This window comes from Panthera leo, chromosome D4, assembly GCF_018350215.1.
Source record: "Panthera leo isolate Ple1 chromosome D4, P.leo_Ple1_pat1.1, whole genome shotgun sequence".
NCBI classification, from domain to species: domain Eukaryota; kingdom Metazoa; phylum Chordata; class Mammalia; order Carnivora; family Felidae; genus Panthera; species Panthera leo.
In genome coordinates, this window is record NC_056691.1 from 69,830,535 (window position 1) to 69,849,780 (window position 19,246).

A 19,246-nucleotide genomic window follows, 5' to 3' on the forward strand; every position below is an offset into this window, starting at 1 on the left:
TCACAGAGGAAGGTTCTCCTCTCACCGTTTTCTCAAAAAAACAAAAAAACCAAGCCCCCCCCCCCCACCCCACAACCAACAAAAAGCATGTTATTATTTCTTCAAAATCTGACTATAAGCATAATAACTACTTGATGTAGAAAATTTTGAAATTTTAAGAAGTATTCAAGAAAGTCTTTAAAAGCAGTATCTCACCTGGTAATTATGGACTTCAGGATTTGTTTTAGAGCTATAGAAAAGAAGGGAAAAATTGTAATGTAACAGGTTGTAAAGCGGCACTGTTAGTGATTTTTTAACGATCATAAATCTTAAACACCACCTACACTGTTAGGAACTTTCACGAACACCGCTTCTTTTTGGTTATTAGCTGTTTACATGAACATATAACCAAGGAAACCAAACACCAACTTCCATTCGTCACTTTCGAGCTCACAAACTGAAACACAAAGGTAATACTCCAGAATCCTGCTTGCCACGCTTTGGTGACAAAAAGGAGGTCCTTTCAGTTGGGACACACCAAGTACTTTTAGCTCCCATTCCAGGTCTGCGCTGGCACTGCTGGGTGGCACCAGACAGCTCCAGTGACGCCCAGAGCTTTTTCCAACTGAAGGGAGAGCTGAACATCTACCGGCCGTTTCTGAACATCTACCGCTATGGGTCCCACTGCTATGAACAATGCCACGATCCGGCCACCACCGTGGAACGCTCATTCCATATAAGGCTCTGTACTGGGAGCTCCACATCTGTTACTATTTAATCCGCACCACAAGGCTATGAGGTCAATAACTGGTACCACCTCATTTTACAGATAAAGGAAAGGTTGCCTAACAGAGAAGTTGGGAAACCTGCTCAGGGTCAGTCAGCTACGTAGTCAGTGGCAGAGCTGGGACTGGAATGGGTATCTGCTCCATCTCAGAGCCCACCTTCTTTCCACGGAGTCCAGCTGGCTCCCTGACGGTCCGAGCAAAGGTACCACGCTCCTCATGCACGATCCTATTTTGGTGGACTCACAAGTAAAACTACTCTGGTTAAACAACTATACGTACTCACATATATGGGCAGAGAATCCCAGGCTGGCTTTGCACTTAAAACACATGTGTTTCCTAAGTAAGGCTGGCATCCGCCAGGAGAAACACAAACAATCACGGCACCATCGTTGGGCTGCGTGGCTAGGGTGGTGTGCTCGAAATCAAGGTTTATTGCTTCAACAATGAGAGAAACATTTTACTGTTATGAGTCTTGCTTGGGGTCTAAATGGCTCTGTCTTCCAGAAAGGCCAGTGCACCGAGCCAGGCTCTGGGCCAGATTCACCTCCAGCTGGATTTTATCTGGAAGGTTAAGTGTTCTGCAAGGTGCAATTTTTCTGGTATCACCTCTGCAGCCCAGAGCGCAATTTCATCCCTGGCTCCCACAGCAATCCTACTCACCCCGGGATCCCACAGGCTGCGAAGAGCAATTGAACAGCTGCGAACAGTGGTTATTAGCTCATTTGTTCCTAAAGGGTATATTTACTGGGTTTTTTTGTTCCTGGTGGACACTTTTTTTAAGTTTGTTTTGGTTCCCAATATATATAATCTCCACTAGATGCTCAATATATATATAATCTCCACTAGATGCTAAAAGGAAAATATAATTTTATTAGGGAAAAACAAAACAATCGCTTCCTTAGCAAAGGAAAGAAATGTTGTAACTCACAGGCCCCTGAGAATTAAAAGCAAGATACACTGACAGGTGGAGAAAGGTGCAAATGCTTCTAGCATACTACCCGCAGCAGGGATCCTAGAGAAGGGCCAGCCCACAGGCCTACAATGAACCCATGTGGGAGCCCCTCCCTCGGGGGGCCAGGGTATGCTCCATGGCAGTTCAACAGGACTCTGCAGCCCTTCTTCAGGTGCTGAGAACTGAACCCAGACACAAGAGTCGGCCGCCTGCCTCCTCACAGAATGGCACTGCAGGCGGAGCCTGGAACCAGAGACACAGGGCTGAGCTCCAGCTGTGTGATACAAGGGGCTGGTTATGTTCCCTAGCGCGCTTCGGGGCCCTTGCGGGTGTCTTGTGGCTGCCTGGGGGACAGGGGTCAGATGTCAGAGGAACAGCAGGCACCAGCCCTTTCCTCCCTGCCTGGCTCCACCCAGGGCAGCTCCACTTTTGTCTGTTCTCTATATTGGACTTCCAGGTCAGGTTTCTTCCGGGGGGCGAAAATCAGAGACTCAAAAAGTTAGGGCAAACACTGATCTAGCCCAAACTCCTTGTTTTCAGTGAGAAAAAGGAAGCCCAGCAGGAAGACCTAAGGCCCCCGCGCTGGGTTAGAGCAAGGCTGGGACGAGGCGGGAGGCCTTCTGGTCCCTTGGCCTGCACCCTCATCACCAACCAAGGCCTCTGGCTTATCCGCTCCTCCACATGCCGGGCTCTGCCCGAGTACAGGTGCAGGGCACATGGCACAGTCAACTTGTGTTCATCTCTAAGACCTCCCCAGCAGTCTGAGACCCGTGTGCCTGGGAAGACCAAGGGGCTGACTAAACTGGGCTGCCAGTGCCTGGAGCTTGGATACCAGGGCCGAAGGAATGACAGCCTGTAATTCTCCAGCATGAGAGAGCAGCTGTCCACCTAGGTCAAAACTCACATAAGCAGTTGTTTCAGAGAGAGAAAAAGAGGCAAGTGCAAGATGGGATGGTGGTTCCCACACACTAGAATCACCTGGGACTTAAAAAAAAAAAAAAAAAAAAGCAAAAAACCCTAGGTGCGTGAGTCCCCTGCCCAGAGACTGATTCAATGAGCCTGGGGTATGGCTGGGCTGAGGGGGACGTTTCAAGGCTCACCAGGAGATTCCATGTACAGGAAAGATCAAGAACACCTGTGCTGGGGGAGGGGCTGGCAAATCACACCCATGGGCCAAATGTAGCCCACCTGCATTTATGAGTAAAGTTTTACTGGAACGCAGCAGCCTTGTCCTTTCATTTACGGACTGTCTATGGCTGCTTTTGTGCGCCAACCACAGAGCTGAGCAGTCATGAAAGAGACAGCATTGCCTACAAAGTCCCAAGTATTTACTATCTGGCACTTCACAGGAAAAGTTTGTTCACATCTGTGCTGGAGTTTCAGTCTTGTGACATGTTCTTTTTTCTGCACGAAATTCAATAAACGTGTTTCGTAAAGGTTTTCTACACTGTATGACCGTAAAATCTGCACATCACTGAGCGAATCCAGCATTTGCTCTCACGGAGCTTTCGCTCAAGAGCATGGCCTTTCTTTCCCATCACTGCCTGCAATGCCATCAGCACAGTGCGCTGTACACATTCCTCTCACCTTCATCACCCACTGTTGTAATAAACAAAGCACAAAGCTACACAAACAGAGCAGCTGTGTTTTAAAAAAGAAAAAAAAAAACGGTCTTGGAACATTCCATTGTGTACTTATTGAGAACCAGGAGGATGGTATAGTCAGGCAGCAGAAAAAGCAGGGGAAAATCATCAGGTGACTCACTCTGTGGTTTAATTGTATTAAAGAAAAAGTCAACATTGCAAATAAAGACGATAATTAGAAGAGCTGTACCCCAGAGTCTGGGGGCACTTACCAGAACTGAGCCGCTATCACTGGGTTGCTTGCTTTAAAGGAAAAACAGAAAGGTATGCCATCTTAGAGAGCTGTATCACTTTTTTTTAATCACGTGATGACAATGACTAGGGTGGAGATTTCTGTGGTTGCAGCGGGGTCCCAACCCCAGGAGGCAGAATTTCCACATTAGCTCCTTCTTTCTGGAGGAAAAGTCTCTTTTCCACTGTGCCAAGCCCTCCAATTCACTCAGCGAATGCCGAGCATGGTCCCAGGGCCAGGTGCTCTCAGATACAGAAATGAGAGGCAATTCTGGCTCTCAAGGGGTTCACAGTCTTGACACAGAGACAGAGAGGTGTGTGAAATCAAAGACCGGAGAAGGGGATGATAGAGGCTGATATATACGCCTGACAGTACTGGGAAGCTCAGGGCAGACTTTTGTAGCTGGGGCAGGATGTGAGTCTGTGGAAGGGACCATGGACAGAGCTAAAGCTTGTTTATCTAGACTCCCATTTCATTTAGGTGGCTTGGTCGGTTGAGCATCTGACTTCCCCTCAGGTCATGATCTCACGGTTTGTGGGTTTGAGCCCCGTGTTGGGCTCTGTGCTGACAGCTCAGAGCCTGCAGCCTGCTTCGGATTCTGTGTCTCCCTCTCTCTCTGCCCCTCCCTCCCTCACACGCTCTCTCTCTCTCTCTCTCAAAAATAAACATTTAAAAAAATTTAAAAAGATGTAGCACAGAAAATCATTAAAAGCTTCACAGAGATGCCAGAACTCTGGCTGGGAAAAAATGCCAGTAACACAAAAGAAAAAAAGAGGATGGAGACTGGGAAAGAAAGTAGAGGAGAATCAGGGAACCTATGGTCTAGAAGAGGTCCAAAGCCACCCATGGGTCAAGACATAGGACACACCCTCCCCTCTGCAGTGGCCACACCAAGGGGCCTTTCCCTTTGTGCCTGCACACGCCTCCAGGGACTGGAAGCCCAGTACAGTCTTGAGATGGCTCTATCTTTGACAGCACTATTAGGAACTTCTTCCTTACTTGGAGTGTTTCTGGATAACACTGATCCCATGGACCGCAGGCAGCAAGCAGAAGGCTTGACAGGGAAGCAAGTCCTTCCCTCTCTCCCCCACTGCATCACTTGTCGCTCCCAGTTCCTGCAGTCAATCACCTTCATCCACCATCACCCTTCTCTGGGCACACCCCCAATCCTCTCACCCTCTGGTCTTTCTTGAAGGTGAGGCCATATTTCCTGGGCACTGGCCATTTTTTTCTCCATTAAAGCAGCCAAGAATGACTTTAGAGAGCTTCTGGCTGCTGTGCTATTAAACCATTGGTTCAAAAACGGGGGTACCTGGGTGGCTCGGTTGGTTTAGCTTCCAACTTTGGCTCAAGTCATGATCTCACTGTTTGTATGTTCGAAACCCGATGTCAGGCCCTGTGCTGACAGCTCGGAGCCTGGATGGAGCCTGCTTCAGATTCTGTGTCTCCCTCTCTCTCTGCCCCTCCCCAGCTTGTGCTCTGTCTCTTTCTCTCGCTCTCTCAAAAATAAACAAACATTACAAGTTTGGTTTAGGGGGATGCCTGGGTGGCTCAGTTGGTTGAGCGTCCAACTTCAGCTCAGGTTATGATCTCGCAGTCTGAGAGTTCGAGCCCTGCATCGAGCTCTGTGCTGACAGCTCAGAGTCTGGAGCCTGCTTTGGATTCTGTGTCTCCCTCTCTTTCTGCCCCACCCCCTGCTTGTGCTCTGTCTTTCTCTGTCTCTCAAAAATAAATAAACGTTAAAAAATTTTTTTTTTAATTTGGTTTAGGGAATAGCTACTACACTTAAAAAAAGAAGAGTCAGGCACTTAACCAAATGAGCCACCCAGGTGCCCCACAAGGTTAAAGATTCTAGAAGGGAGTGAAGTATAGGTACAGTTCTGACAAAGGCCCACTAAGTCCTGAGTGATACAAGAAAAACCTATGACTAAGTGATATGTAGGAGGGGGTTCCAGGGGTTGAGAGTTCAGAGGCCATGCCATGAAAAAGCCCACAATTCAGTGCTAAACTAGGTGTCCTGAAGGGAGAAACAATCAAGTGTAGGCAGAGAAGAGCTAGGAGGTAGGATGTGGAGGCCAAGTTTAAACAAGCCCAGCTTGCTCATTTGCCAACTGGTCCTGTATTGGGTACCAGCCTTCAGAAAGGTGTGAAGCTATAGTAGTAAATGACAGACTAAGGCTCAGGGAGTTCTGAAAAGGGGGGAGGGGAAGGCATCCTAAGTCCAGGCTAAATTCAAGGGCAGGACGTGCATGGACTAACTGCAGGTACGGAGTCCAGGACTTAAAATTTCTGGATCTGCTCTTAGTGGCCAGAATTCTGGTTAGCATGAGACTGGTGTCCCATTTGAAACTGTAAGATAGAGGAGAGAAGGACTGTTTTTCCCTCTAAGACACAGCATCATTCATCTGGGCAAAAAAACATGGTAACCTATGATATTCCTGAGGTCCCAGGTACAACGGAAGTGAAGAAGCACAAGAAAAGAAGGATGAAAAAGGGGGAGAAGATGAACACGTCCAATGGTCAAAATTAAAGACAGCGGACGGCAAAGGTGGCCTGGTTCCCATTAAGAGAATCCCTCCCACTGGGGTTTTGTCAAAAGCTTCAGAATGACAAGAGTAGAAGAGTAGAATGTTCCTTTAAGAACTGCTTTACCAAGCTAAGTTCCTTGGGGCTTAACCAACTACATCATAACATAAAATGCCAAGCAGAATGAAAAGCACACCACCTTTGAATGTCGAATGTCTCCGGGAGGGATAGCGTTTACTAGGCTTCCGCTCAAAGGTGCTGGTTCTCCGTAACCTGGCCCCATGTGTGGCTTGATACTCTGTCCGCCCACTGGAAAGTAAATATTTTATTGCATGTTACCAGTGTCAGAATATCAGTACATTATACATATTTGGAAGCGCATTTCTGTTTTCAAAAGCTCCAATGTAAATTTCAACTTATCGTGAACTCGTTTGGTAAAGACACACACTAAATTTAGCCTTCCATTTAGCAATAAAATCACCTCTGCCAAATCCAAGCTGTATGACAGGGGCAGATATTTCCACGAAGAGACAAAGTCCGCAATTTAGGTACCAGTCACTTGGCTGCACAAACCAGGCAGGTCCAAGTACTTGCCACATCTGACTGAGAGCACAATGATTCACAAATCAAATAACCTTTCATAACACACATTACGTAGACATTTAAGTCTTTTAAAATGCTGTTACCGGTGACCTCTTAACTAAACCCTGGCTTTCCTTACTATGCCAGGGGAATCATTACTTCTTTCACCAAGGCTTTCTGGGTTTTAAGCAAGGTAGCTTCCGGGAAGTATGCTGTTTTTATCTGATTGATCACTGCTTCATTCCGGCCCTACTCTCGGTTGATGATTTATCACACGGAAGGGGACACTTGCCACCTGCTCTAAGTGCCTCCAAGGGGCAACCTTGTCTCCAAACTCCCCTTCCTTCTTCTGGAGGGTGCCTGGTCTGGACCAAATCCTGGGGGAGTTTCCTCCAAGGATGGAAAAGTCTGCCTTGGCAACCACCCCAACAGCCATTTCCTTGCACGGTAGATAAATCTGAAAAGAGCACATCTTTTGGCATATGAAAGGGCATTCAAGGACATGCCATGTGTGGGCAGAGGTTATGAAACCATGTGAAATTTTAGAGCTTATAACAGTGATTCTCAGATCTGTAAACAGGCCTCAGAAATCAACCCTGGGAGGGCACTTAAAATGCACATTCCCAGGCCTTATTCATGAATGCACATGGGTGCACCCATTGATTCTGATTACAAGGGTCCCAGATGAGGTCATAAATCCCCGTTTTTAATAAAACCCCAAGGAGGTTTCACGTATCTTGAAAGACATGGCCTTACAATCGTTAAGTAAAAATATGTGAACAATTAAATTCTCCATGTTTTCAAGGTCTCTTCAGATTCCAATATCTACCGAGCCTATCCGGGATCCCCTGCACACACATGGGGGGACATCTGCTCTCATTCTTAATCATCGACACATTTCTTGATGCCGGCACACGAAAGGCAAGAGAGGAGGGGTTGGAACAGAAGCCCCAGATCGTCTGGGGTTGACTCGCAGCTCTGCCACTTACTGTGACGCTGGGCAGATTGTGTAACCCCTCAGCCCTGGCTTCCTCATCTGTACGGTGGAGATAGTCAGAGGACCTAGCTCATTAAGTCTGCAGGGAGGATTATACACGGGTTCATGAAAAGCTCTAGCACAGCTTGTGTTCTACGTCTGCCTCACCCACTACGGCAGCCACCCACCTCACGTGCACTGAGCACTTGATGTGTGGTGAGTGAGACAGAGGAACCACATTTTAAAATTTACTTAATATTAATCTCAATGGCCACACTATCTACTGTTTGAGATGGCATAGGTCCAGCTACATGTCAGCTATTAACAATTTTGTTATTAGCCCCATTTTATCAATGAGGGCACGGAGGCTGAAACAGCTCCGGGGCTCAACCAAAGGTCAGATCTTACGAAAGAAGCAGGAACAGGACACCCGACTCAAGCCTCCGGACACACAGATCCATTCACAAAAAGCATCACTGCTGCCCTCCTTCGAAACACGGCATCCACGTTGTAGAAACCAGTGCCCACCTGAATCTGAAGCGAGACCCCAGCCGGATGAAGTCTGATCTGTTCGATTTGCTATTCCCCGGCGTCCGCAGGCGGAAGAAGGCGTGATGCTCGACCGCACATTTCCAGAGGTGCTTACAGGTCCTGGCGCTGTCCAGCCGGAAGACAAACGTGTGCTCTTGCTCCCGTCCCTTTGAGGGGAAGCACAAGGTTCGCGTCTCAGTGGGGGCCAGGAACATCAGTGAAGGATTATTTGCAGCAAGGAGGACAGCCAGGAGCGAGGCTTACCTGATCATCATCCTCCACTACCACCAATGTCAATTTGCTCTTTTTAAAATCCATCTTGGTAATTTTTGGCCTGGTCAGAGAGAAAACATTTTAAAAGTACAATCCGCAGGAAAACTATCTACACAAACAGCAGTTTTCCTTTCTACTTTTTAAGCTTAGATTTGCTACAGAAATCATTCACTCATTCAAGCGTGATTATCCAGAAGTCAGTGCTACTGCCAAACACCCGCAAGTACGGGAGCATGGTGTGTTTTTAAAGCAAATCTCGGGGTTGCAAATATCCCTCAATAATCATCCATCACATAGAATTCCACCACAAAATAGGAAAAGACATTTTTAATATTAGACAAAACTAAATTACCAAAAGAATAAGCCTATTTTGTTAGCTCCTTCAAAGATTAATATGCCTGTCGGGGTCAGTCCAAGAGAATATTCACAGCCATCTCTTCCCTACAAATAAACGAAGTGACAATCGGTAGAGGGTTCTAACAGGTCGTCACAGAGCAGAATGCAAAACAGTTTCCTCACCACGTTACTTTGTTTGCACATAGTTTACGCATAGGCTCAGTCACAGCGAAACCCAAGAAACCCCGTTACTTAAACGCACACGGTTCTTACCCTGACAACGTGCATGTCTACCCCATACATTTCCAGCCACTTCGCTTTATTCAGATAGGACAGTTCCGCCTGGGCAGGGCTCTTTCCCCTTAGAAAAACCAATGGAAATACATGTAAACTGCAGCTCGTACACCCACAGAATTCTGAAGGGCACAGCCACATTCAGGGATCCTCTGTAGCAATTAAAAGAATGAGGGACACCAATTTATGTTAACAGGAAAAGACCTCCATGGACAGACTGTTCATTGAATAGAAAGAGGACAGCAGTGCTTACAACGTGGACACTTACAGAAACCATTTTTGTGCATGGACGCGGGTATGTGCTGTATATGCAAAGCAGGAAAGCTGGAAAGACGCACCACTGACTGCCAACAACGATGGCCCGCATCGAGGACAGTGGGTGTGTGGGCACAGGGTGTAGGCCCTGTGACTCTACACCCACATATTCCTCTACTGTTTGGATGTGGCACAAGACTGGGCTAACATCACTTTCCAGTTTCAAAAAAGTCATTATGTCCCTCAGAAGGGACAAGGGACAAGAGGAAACCGTGCTAAGTTTCTGCATCCAAGACTGACTTGGATCGGGCACAGTTTGGGAAGGTGGGCTGGGAGGGAGGAAAGGCAGCACTGGTAATCGAGGCAGAAACCTGTCAGCCTAGGGTGACCCCGGGGAGGAGGAAGGAAGAGCCAGCATATAACGGACAAGGCTCGATTTAGCTCTGGTGACCACATGTCCGGAAACAGAACCTCTACAACACATGGTCTCAAATACGAGTGTCCCTGTAAGGGACAACAGGGCATATTTCTAAAGGGTCCACTCTAGAAGATTCAGGCACAGGGAATGTGCCAAGGCGGAGCCTCCTCACTCTCTCCAGGAGGCCAGGAGAGCAGCGGTGTCCTTGACAGTAATGAGCAAATCAGGACCAGGCTCTGCCATTCAGAGGGAAACGGGACTAGGCTTTGGTCCTTACTGTACATCTTGGGAAAGACAGACGTCGTGTGGGCCTTTGGAAAACCAGGACTGAGGCACAGGCAAGAAGTGAAGAGTTGGAGCTACAGTTTTACGGTCTTCGACAGAGCGATTCTACTGGCACATCTGAGTCCGACAGACGCTGACACATCACAAAATAAATATATCAGAACGCTAGACGGTAGCATCAAGGTACCTGCACTCTTTCCATCTCTGGAAGATATCAAATTCCATCGCTTCTGTCTGATTTGGAATGAACCGAAACTCAGACACAAGCTCTGGCGTGTGTTCTGGAAGCTCACACTCCCCCAGCTCCGCTGCGAGTTTCATAAAAGGGAGGAAAACAGGAGACATTGAATGCTTTCAGTTATTGCTGCAACCAGGTCCAAAGGCAGTTGGCACAATTACAGAGCACAGGTACCCCCACATGCAGAACTCCCTGCTTTCAGGAGGGCTCAACTCCCACCTGGTGCCCCCACATGTACGTTCAGAACCCCCAAGAATCATCCCAATGCCCTCCCTGTCGGGCAAAACACCATTATCTTAGTTATTACCGTCTTTCTCTCCACTATTCCCCCATACCCAAGGAGGCCCAGATTATATTTCCCCCACGAAGTGGTCGAGCCCAGATCTGCAATAAAAGGCAATTGCAGGGAATGAGGACCTGCCCAGAAACATCTAACAGGGCTCTCGCTATGGGTGGGTCAGAGCAGCACTCTGAGTCTGCAGTGCTAGAGAGGACCAATCAAGAATTCAGTGCATGTAGAATCTAGGGGAAAATATGCCAGGAGGGAGAGGGAAGGAGGGAGGGGGGAGGGAGGGAGGGAAGGAAGGAGGGGGTGGGGGAGGGGGGGACAAGGCTGCAGGAGCAGCTGCGGCAACTCAGCCAGAACAGGGAAGAAGACGAAGACGGCTGTGCAGAGAGGAGCAGCCACGTGAGCAGTCTCCGCAAAAAGGCCCCAAGTGTCCCACACGCTAGCTGCTCTCTGGCCGAGGACCCCACAGAATGAAGGGCCCAGGACATAGGGGGCCCCGTGCCTCCAAGGCACAGATGAGAAAATCCACTCTCCCCACCCGGGACCCCCACCCCTGCAGCTCCAGGGAACAGACCCCAGAACGGAAAGGAACCCTCCAGAGGTTTCTCTAATACCCTGCCACACAAAGCCTGGTCCAGCATCAGCACCATCCGGGAGCCTGCTCGTAACGCAGACTTTGAGGCTCCACTGCAGACCTCCTGAAGCAAAACCTGCCTTCTCACCAGATGCCCAGCTGACTGGCACACAGGCGGCTTTGAAAAGCACGGATCTACAACACTGGTTTTCCAACTTACGTTGGAAATGTAAGGCTCGCTAAAACACACACTGTGGCACCCCACCCTCCAAGATTCTGATCCCACAGGTCTGGAATAAGGCCTGAGAATCTGCATTTCTAACAAGCTCCCAGATGCTGCTGCTACAGCTGACCCAGGAACACACTTTGAGAAACACTGCTTAACACAAGAAATCCTACAACTGATTGGCCAGCGTGTGTTGCTAATAGCAACTCACTAAGTACCCAGCAGCCTTTTCTAATCCCAGAACCCAGCTTCCAGGAGGGACTCCAAGTAGCTTGCAGAAGCGGATGAAACTTTTTTGTCCATACAGACAAAGCAACTACCCAACTCAGCGGGGTGGTGGGAGGGCTGTAAGAGGCGATGCCTGACACAGGGTGGGGATCTGCTGAGTGCTTCCTCACCCGACCCAAGCCCTCCATTTGCAAGTCTCAAGTGGACAGCCCCCCGAAGACCACCAGGGTGGCCTGGGTCAGGGCGTGCAGCTACTTAGTACCTTGGGCAAAGTCACAGATGAAGATTCTGCTCTAGAAATATTCACCCAGAGAAGGTAAAAGGGCTGGGCTCCCAAGGCCGCCACTGACCAATAACCAAGAGCTCACCCTGAAACCAGAGACCTGGCGAGGCTAGAGGGGCAGTCTGGGGAGAGATCTCCTTCACATGAACCACCCTTCTGCTGCACCCGTGGGCCAAAGTGAGGCAACAAATCCCTGGGGTGAGCAGTGTGTCTGGCGAGACCACTGACATCATCAAGCACAGGAAGGAGAAGCCAGACAGTGATAAGATTTCCCCGAGACCGGGAAAGGGGGCCAGTATCCTCCTCACTGTTCCTGGATTACAACAGGCCCAAGCGATGCCTGTACATAGATTCTGAGATAGCACGCCTGCCTTCCAAGAGGCAGAACGACACTTCTCTGCCTGAGTTCTGGCCGTGGAGGGAGCAGAGGGTGGCAGTCACAGCTCAGACACAGGAAGGCCGGAATCCCCACTCTGCTGTACACTCTCTGTGCGACCTGGGCAAGCCACTTAACCACTCTCCGTCTCTGATGCCCCATCGGTAAAATGAGAGCTGCTGCAAGGATGAAAGAAGATCGTGTCCCGTTCTCCTCACTCTCATTCTTTTTGCCTGGATTCACCTTCAAATCTATCATAAAACTAGTCCCCAAAAGGGCACCGCCTTCACTCGGGGCCGCAACTCTGGAGGGGCACCATTAATTTAAGGACGATCACAGCAAGAACATGTCTTCAAGGCTCAAGTAAGGGAGGAAACACACCCTCCATTTTACTGAAAGCTGAGATGCTCCAGTGATCTCGATGTTCTGACGCAAGCTGGCTCCACTGTGATTCAACTAGAAAGTAGGCTGTGGAACTTTCCGATGGGATGTGGGGAGAAGAGGCCACGGAGGGACAGTGTAACAAGAACTTCCCCACTTGTTCCTCACTTCAGACTTTTCATTTGTACTTGAGATAATGACTGCATCTTAAATTACACGATGTTGTAGTTCCAACTCAAAGGGGTAATTTCCCCAAGAAAGGCTCACAGATAGCTGATCTCATTCACATCTGCCTTGGCCCTGGAGCAAGGCAAATGGTTCTACCAGAGCTGGGCTTGGTGAGCGTGGTGATGCCTTCATCACACGGCGGGAAGTGGGGCAGCGGATGGGAGTGGGGAAGGATGGTGATATATGTGCCTTATGCTCTAGTCGTTCAGGACCAGTGATCGATGGCCCCAGGTCTGACAGGGATGTGACTTCATCCCATTTAACCACAACCTGATGTCTGCTGCTGGGCCACCAAGCCAAAGGGTATAACCTCCTGGAGCCTCAGAAACTCTAGAGTGGATGCTGCTTGGCCAGCTGATGAGATCTGTACCTGGCCAAAATGGAGAGCAGACTTCCATGTTCCCCAAGCCGTTACAGATCCCTATAGCACTTACCACAAGGACTGTTGAATCAGGAAAATGTAGATGTGAAGCACTTAGCATTGTATTTGGCACAGATATTTAGAGATGACAAGACTGTCACCTCTACCACCTATGGTTTCAGACCTCATGGGCAGGCTCCCCCTTCAACCAAAGTCTTTGAAGGGCCTCTCCAACTCTAATGGATTCATTCTATACTTACTGAGCACCTACTATATGCAAGCCCCCATTAAAGAATAAGAATTAAAAAGTGACTAAGGAACAGAAGTGTCTTGCTGTCATTAAAAACCATCTTCATGACAAAATACAAGTACTAAAAATACGAAGTAGAAAATCATATTAAAAATTGTATATGACTGATCAGAATTACGTTTTAAAAACTGCATCCAACTCATAGAAACTCTGATTGTCTGCGGATGGCAGACAATGGCAGGATGGCAGGATGGCAGGATGGTGGGTTCCTTCCTTCCTTCTACTTGTCTTGACTATTGTGCTGCTCTCCTGATACTCTATAATAAATGTGTACTGATTTCAGAATTTGAAGACTTAGATCAACTTTTAAAAATTGGGAAATACAAAAGTTGGAAGCCAAATCTTATGGTGTTCAAAATTAATTAGTAATTATGAATGAATACATCATAATTCATTATCCCAGAAAAACTGATGAACACACTGGTAAAATGAATCCACAACATATGCCTATGTGATGTACTGATAACATTCCTTATGTGCAGCTACACGTTAGTGTCTTCTTAATTAATGCTGAAGACTTCAGCAAGTGTTTCTTGTGCATTTTAAACTCAAATCCACCAGTGCATAATATGGAACAGTCAACACTGACAATCATGTAGGCAAACCTCCTACCATCTAACTCCTACCTATAAGCAGATGACTCCTTGTCAATGCTTGTGGCCTGACCTCTCTGATGGAGCCAGATCTGCATGCTCAAGAAGCTACCAGAGGTCCCACTGGCGCCTCTCAGCCAAGAGATCCTACGTAGATGATCTCCCCCCTTGCAGCCAATTCTTCTAACCATTTGTGGCTCCTGTCACTCACTCTTGGGAGCTATCTATGACTCTTGCCTGACTCCTCTCTCAACACCAATGTGTAATGACCAGGTCCTTCTCTTGTACCACTAATGTTGTTCTTTTGGTGTGTGTGTGTGTGTGTGTGTGTGTGTGTGTGTGTGTGTGTGTACCCTCTGCCCTAGAGAGTTTCCTTTTATTACTGCAACACCTTCTTACTGCACCCCCAGCCCCGGTCCTGGTCCAGTCCTACCTCCCCATCACACCCAGTGGGGCCTTTCTAAATGCACACCTGACCAGGTCTGCCTCCCTCTTGAGAGCCTTCAAAGTCCTAATGCTGACAGCATGGTCATGCTCTTTAAATAGGGTTCAAGGTTGTCCACTTATCCAGGTTCTTGAACTTCCACCCTCCAACACCATTTGACTACCAGTACCCCTCTGCACTTCTCTACTTTTTGTCTTGATTCCTTCATTTGTTTTCATCCGCTCCTCCCCCGAAGGGCCTTAGTCTTCCAAGCCTCCTGCAAGTATTCCTGAGGGAACTGCACTGTACCCTGGATGTGGTTTTGCCACATCCTCATGGGACCCGAAGCTACTTGGGGACGGAGGCCATACTGTATTTATTTATACCCCCAAAGTAGGGTACTGTGCCTGGTACACAGGATAATCAATTGCTGAAACGAGAGCATAACATTAAAATGCTAATTACCACTAAAGAACAATGTACCTTGTAGACAGAGAGCAGCTAATTCCACAGCCGTTTCATATGGGCATTTCAGTCTTGAAAAAAAGAGAGGAAATGAATTCCATATATGAACTTTTAATACTCATAAGCATACAAAATATCATTAGAGTCATTTTTCAAAAGGTAGTGCTATTTAGGTAATGATTTTTCTCGGTGGTTTCTATTTCTGCTGTCCACATTAAAGAATGCAAACAAGCTGATTTCCACTCCCTATTTCCCAAAGTCAATTCTCACCATAGAGCAAAACGATACAATCTAAGTATAGTTTCTATCAACTCTGTGGGCAATTTTACTGAATTTGGCAAGAATGGGGAAGTTTGGGAAATAGAATGAAAAGCCTTCCCTCTGCCTTAGGATTTTGAAACTTACTTGATAGAGTACATGCGCCTTTTCAAGCTGTCTGAACTCTTTCTTGAAACCAGGTCATAATGTTAAAAATAAACAGACAGACACAATATCTAATACTGCCAGGACAGCTGGATACACTCAAGCGTTCTAATAAGTATAACTGAGGCGTAGCCACAGAGGCGTATTACCACGCCTCCAATCACTGATCTCATTCATACTTGATATTACAAATTCAGTTAGAAAAATAATAATGACACACATTGGTACAGCACTTCATAGTTTTTAAAGCCTTTTCAAATATACTATCAAATTTGGTCAATGCATGGACTTTATGAACCGCTAAGGTAAGTGCTCCCCCATCCCCCATTTTAGAGACGAGGAACTCAGTGACCAAGTGTCTTGCTCAAGGTCACCCAGCTGGGAGCAGGCAGTGCTGGGACCAGAACGCCATTATGCCTGGAAGTACCGTCAATCTGGCCGAAGCGCGTGTAAACTGCAAAGTACTGTATAAATGTAAGACGTCGCCATTAATATTTTTCCAAACTGAAGACAATTACTGGAATTAAGAGGCCTTTAGTACGAGGAGCACAGTATGCAGAGAGAAAGAGAGAAAGATAAAAATACACACACACTCATAATACACACACTGAGATTTGTATTGCATGGCTGAATAAGGCAAATGTATACACTGTACAATCTACTTGTGCTGTCATATAGATTCCACTAAGGTTTTGAAAGCCTACGTGCGATTCAGAGTTTGCAAATTCGGAAATCACTTTTCAAATTTCTTTCAGGTTGTATTCAAAATCAAAATGTGTTCTCATCAACGTCAGGTATCGCTTTTTAGACTCGGCAGAGTCTTCATTTTTCACGTAATAGAAAATAGTCGATACGTATGCTGAGAAATGACACAACTGTGAAGGCTATGACCACTGAAATTTTGTATCTTTAAAATAAATACTGCACGCGAGACCAACCACGTCAATGCCAATGCTTCCTGGGCTCAACAATCACTGTCGCCAGAGGCCTGGTATTGAAAAACCATTTTTAAGAGGGGGAGAAGGAAATGAGATGAGATGTCTAAACCTCCTATCAGAATCAAAACGTAACCTCTTTACGTTGCTTAAATGCAGATGGTGATGAATGAGACTTCTGACTCTCCAAATACTTGTAAGTGTATACATACTAATAACGTATCTTGCTTGCAAATACGACAAAAGCCATTATGAATGGGGCAGTGATGTGATCAGGGAGAGAAGTATTCCCAAATGCACATCACTTAAGATATTCAATGCTCTTGGAAATGCTTCAAGCCATAGAGTAATCATTTAAAATAAGATGATGATGACAGCGATACAAGGATTAGACTCACTTTACAATGCCTGGTGTACTTTTTTTGAATTTTGAAAAGGGAACAAGGGTAAAAGAGTTAAAACAACAACAACAACAACAGTGATTTAGAAATACACTATGATCTATCCCGGGTTAAGAGTTAGAACAAAAACATACTTACTTTCCTGAAAGAATGTCATGCCTGAGTTGTAAAACAAACAGGTACCTGACAAACATACAGAAAAGTCAACAGAGGCGTACTCTTTTCCAACCGCTTCCAATCCCCAACTTCCCATCACAAATCCCGCCCCGCGCACAGCCCAGAATTCTGCATTGTAACAAGGAGTCCGAATCAAATGAGGACGTTGGTGGAAGCATCTCCTCCTGAGTCTCTAGGAAGACATCCCAGAACCTAGCTAGGCAGGTGAGTGCATGTACAGGGTTCGCAAGATACTTGGGGGATGGAACATGAAACACACTCTACAGTCCAATGATGGCCTCGGCAGCACCCTTGGAGCTTGAGAAGAGAGCTCAAACGCAGGCATGCAACGTGTCCAATCAGACAGACAGGGAGGAGCCACTGGACTTGGCCCTCAGCCAGTCCCACCAGCAGATTCCGGGAAGAGCGCAGCTGCTGGTATCAGAAAGTTTACAGCTGACCGTAGTTAGCAACTGCTTGAGGCTTTTTTCTGATGCAGGTTAAGTGCACGCGCGCACACACGCATGCAAAACAAAAATCCTGGAACTGGGCTGCAGCGGGTTATGGGGTAATGAGAAATGGGGAGAGGAGGCAGCAAATAACACAAGTGGAGTTCACCTAAGTAAAAAAAAAAAATTTAAGTGTTTTTGCTTAACTGTTTTTTTTTTTCTTTTTTACCAGGAGGACGTGGGCAACAGAGCCACTTATAGTGCTTTGTAAAAGCCAAAGCTACCCACGCTCTGCTCCATACCTATGGAATCAGTCTTACATGCAAGAGTGGTCCCCAGGAATGTGATTTGCTCAAAAGCTTCCTAGGTGTTTCTGATTCACACAACCCTGGTTAAGAATCAATAGCTTGGATGATGGCTAGAAGGAGCACGTTTCATAAAGGACTCTGAAGAGGAACTCTAGAATAATCTACTTGAACTTTGAAAACAATGCAGATAGTCACTCTCTGTTGGAATGGATACAGGAGAATGTGAGTGACCCAGAGATCAAAGGATCGGGGAGCTGAAGGTTCTAGTATATTCTAGACTGTTCCTGCTTCTGACAGCTGCTTAACCACCACTGAACTGAGTACTCGCATCAAGGAGAGAACACACGGTGCTGAATACCGTGCAGAATACAGCCAGAACTTCCAATTCCTATAGGAAAACCTAACCGTGGAAGCCCAGTAGGCCTGTCCAGGGCAGGGAATGGTGATAAGCAGTCTTTAAAGTGTTAGTCAGGCGGTCATCTCCAGGTGAGTGGCCACCACCAGGGGCTGACATGTCGTCACTACTGCCGGTCACACAAATGACAAGGGGGTTCTGGGGACATTCAAAGCAGCTGAAGGTTGGGTAGAGGATCTTGCTGACAGAGGAGTGGCTGGAGAGAAATGCCATACTTAAAATGTTTTTAAAGCCTCTTTTGCTTCAAGACTGTTTCTGAAGTTGGAGGGGCAGACACTCGTGGGCACACCTTAAAAGAAATTCAGTGGGGCTGAAAGATGACATGAAGGGATTCCAACAACTTTGATATTGTAGCAATCAAGGGAACATTGCGCAGCCCCTTAAAAAAAATAAGATGGCGTTCTGGGACTGAGAAATGCTCTTCTAATACCTGCCTTCCCTTTTTGTACCTGAGACAAAAATAAAGTGCCTTGAAACGAGTAACCAGTGTATCCCACAGCCCCACAAAACAGAAATGTGACCGGAAAATAAATCTTTTAATTTTGATTCACTGGGAAAAAGGTCAAACTAAGCCAAGGGTAGATTTTCAACAGAATACAGGGATAAGCACAAGGGAAATACGAATAGCTCTTGCTCAGCATATAAAGTCAGCAGAGAGAAGAGCAGGCAGACCCCAAATTTAGAGGACCCATAAGTTATAAGGTAAGTACTACAGTGGAGAGGGGGTCGTGTTCTGCATCTGGTCCTACCTTGTAAACTCTTCACGAAGGTTGTTCGGTTCCGAAGAATAATATTTAACTCGAAAGTGCAAAGCATAAGCAGGTCCAACTGAACATAGGGAGATGGAACATTGAAGATGTTTTTCCCCAGTTTTGAAGATCACAGAATGGACAAAAGGAAACACATGTTACATCTAGTAATACATTCACTGCTACCGGGAGGGCACAAAGGGACATACACAGCTAGAGAGTTCTTTTCAATCCTTTCATTTGGAAGACTAAAATGTACTTTTGCATTGACAAAGACGGCTTAGCTAGTAACTTATTCTGGAATAAAACCCTAACCATGTAGATGAATTACTAAGAGCTGACATTTTACTTTCACCCAATTGCC

At 46.8% G+C, this 19,246-nt stretch overlaps 1 protein-coding gene across 4 annotated transcripts in view; it reads right to left on the reverse strand.

Moving 5' to 3' along the window:
* Nucleotides 1–19,246, reverse strand: part of EPB41L4B (erythrocyte membrane protein band 4.1 like 4B) — a 128,463-nt gene that overhangs the window by 58,471 nt on the left and 50,746 nt on the right. For all 4 annotated transcript variants that reach the window (XM_042912976.1, XM_042912974.1, XM_042912972.1 and 1 more), the window contains exons 4-14: nucleotides 18,883–18,961; nucleotides 16,944–16,988; nucleotides 15,065–15,117; nucleotides 10,258–10,378; nucleotides 9,092–9,179; nucleotides 8,835–8,923; nucleotides 8,474–8,543; nucleotides 8,207–8,376; nucleotides 6,320–6,429; nucleotides 3,575–3,605; nucleotides 196–229 (exon numbers count right to left, since the gene is read on the reverse strand). In XM_042912976.1, coding sequence (XP_042768910.1) covers nucleotides 196–229; nucleotides 3,575–3,605; nucleotides 6,320–6,429; nucleotides 8,207–8,376; nucleotides 8,474–8,543; nucleotides 8,835–8,923; nucleotides 9,092–9,179; nucleotides 10,258–10,378; nucleotides 15,065–15,117; nucleotides 16,944–16,988; nucleotides 18,883–18,961 — 890 coding nt within the window. The remainder of the gene's footprint in view (nucleotides 1–195; nucleotides 230–3,574; nucleotides 3,606–6,319; nucleotides 6,430–8,206; nucleotides 8,377–8,473; nucleotides 8,544–8,834; nucleotides 8,924–9,091; nucleotides 9,180–10,257; nucleotides 10,379–15,064; nucleotides 15,118–16,943; nucleotides 16,989–18,882; nucleotides 18,962–19,246) is intronic.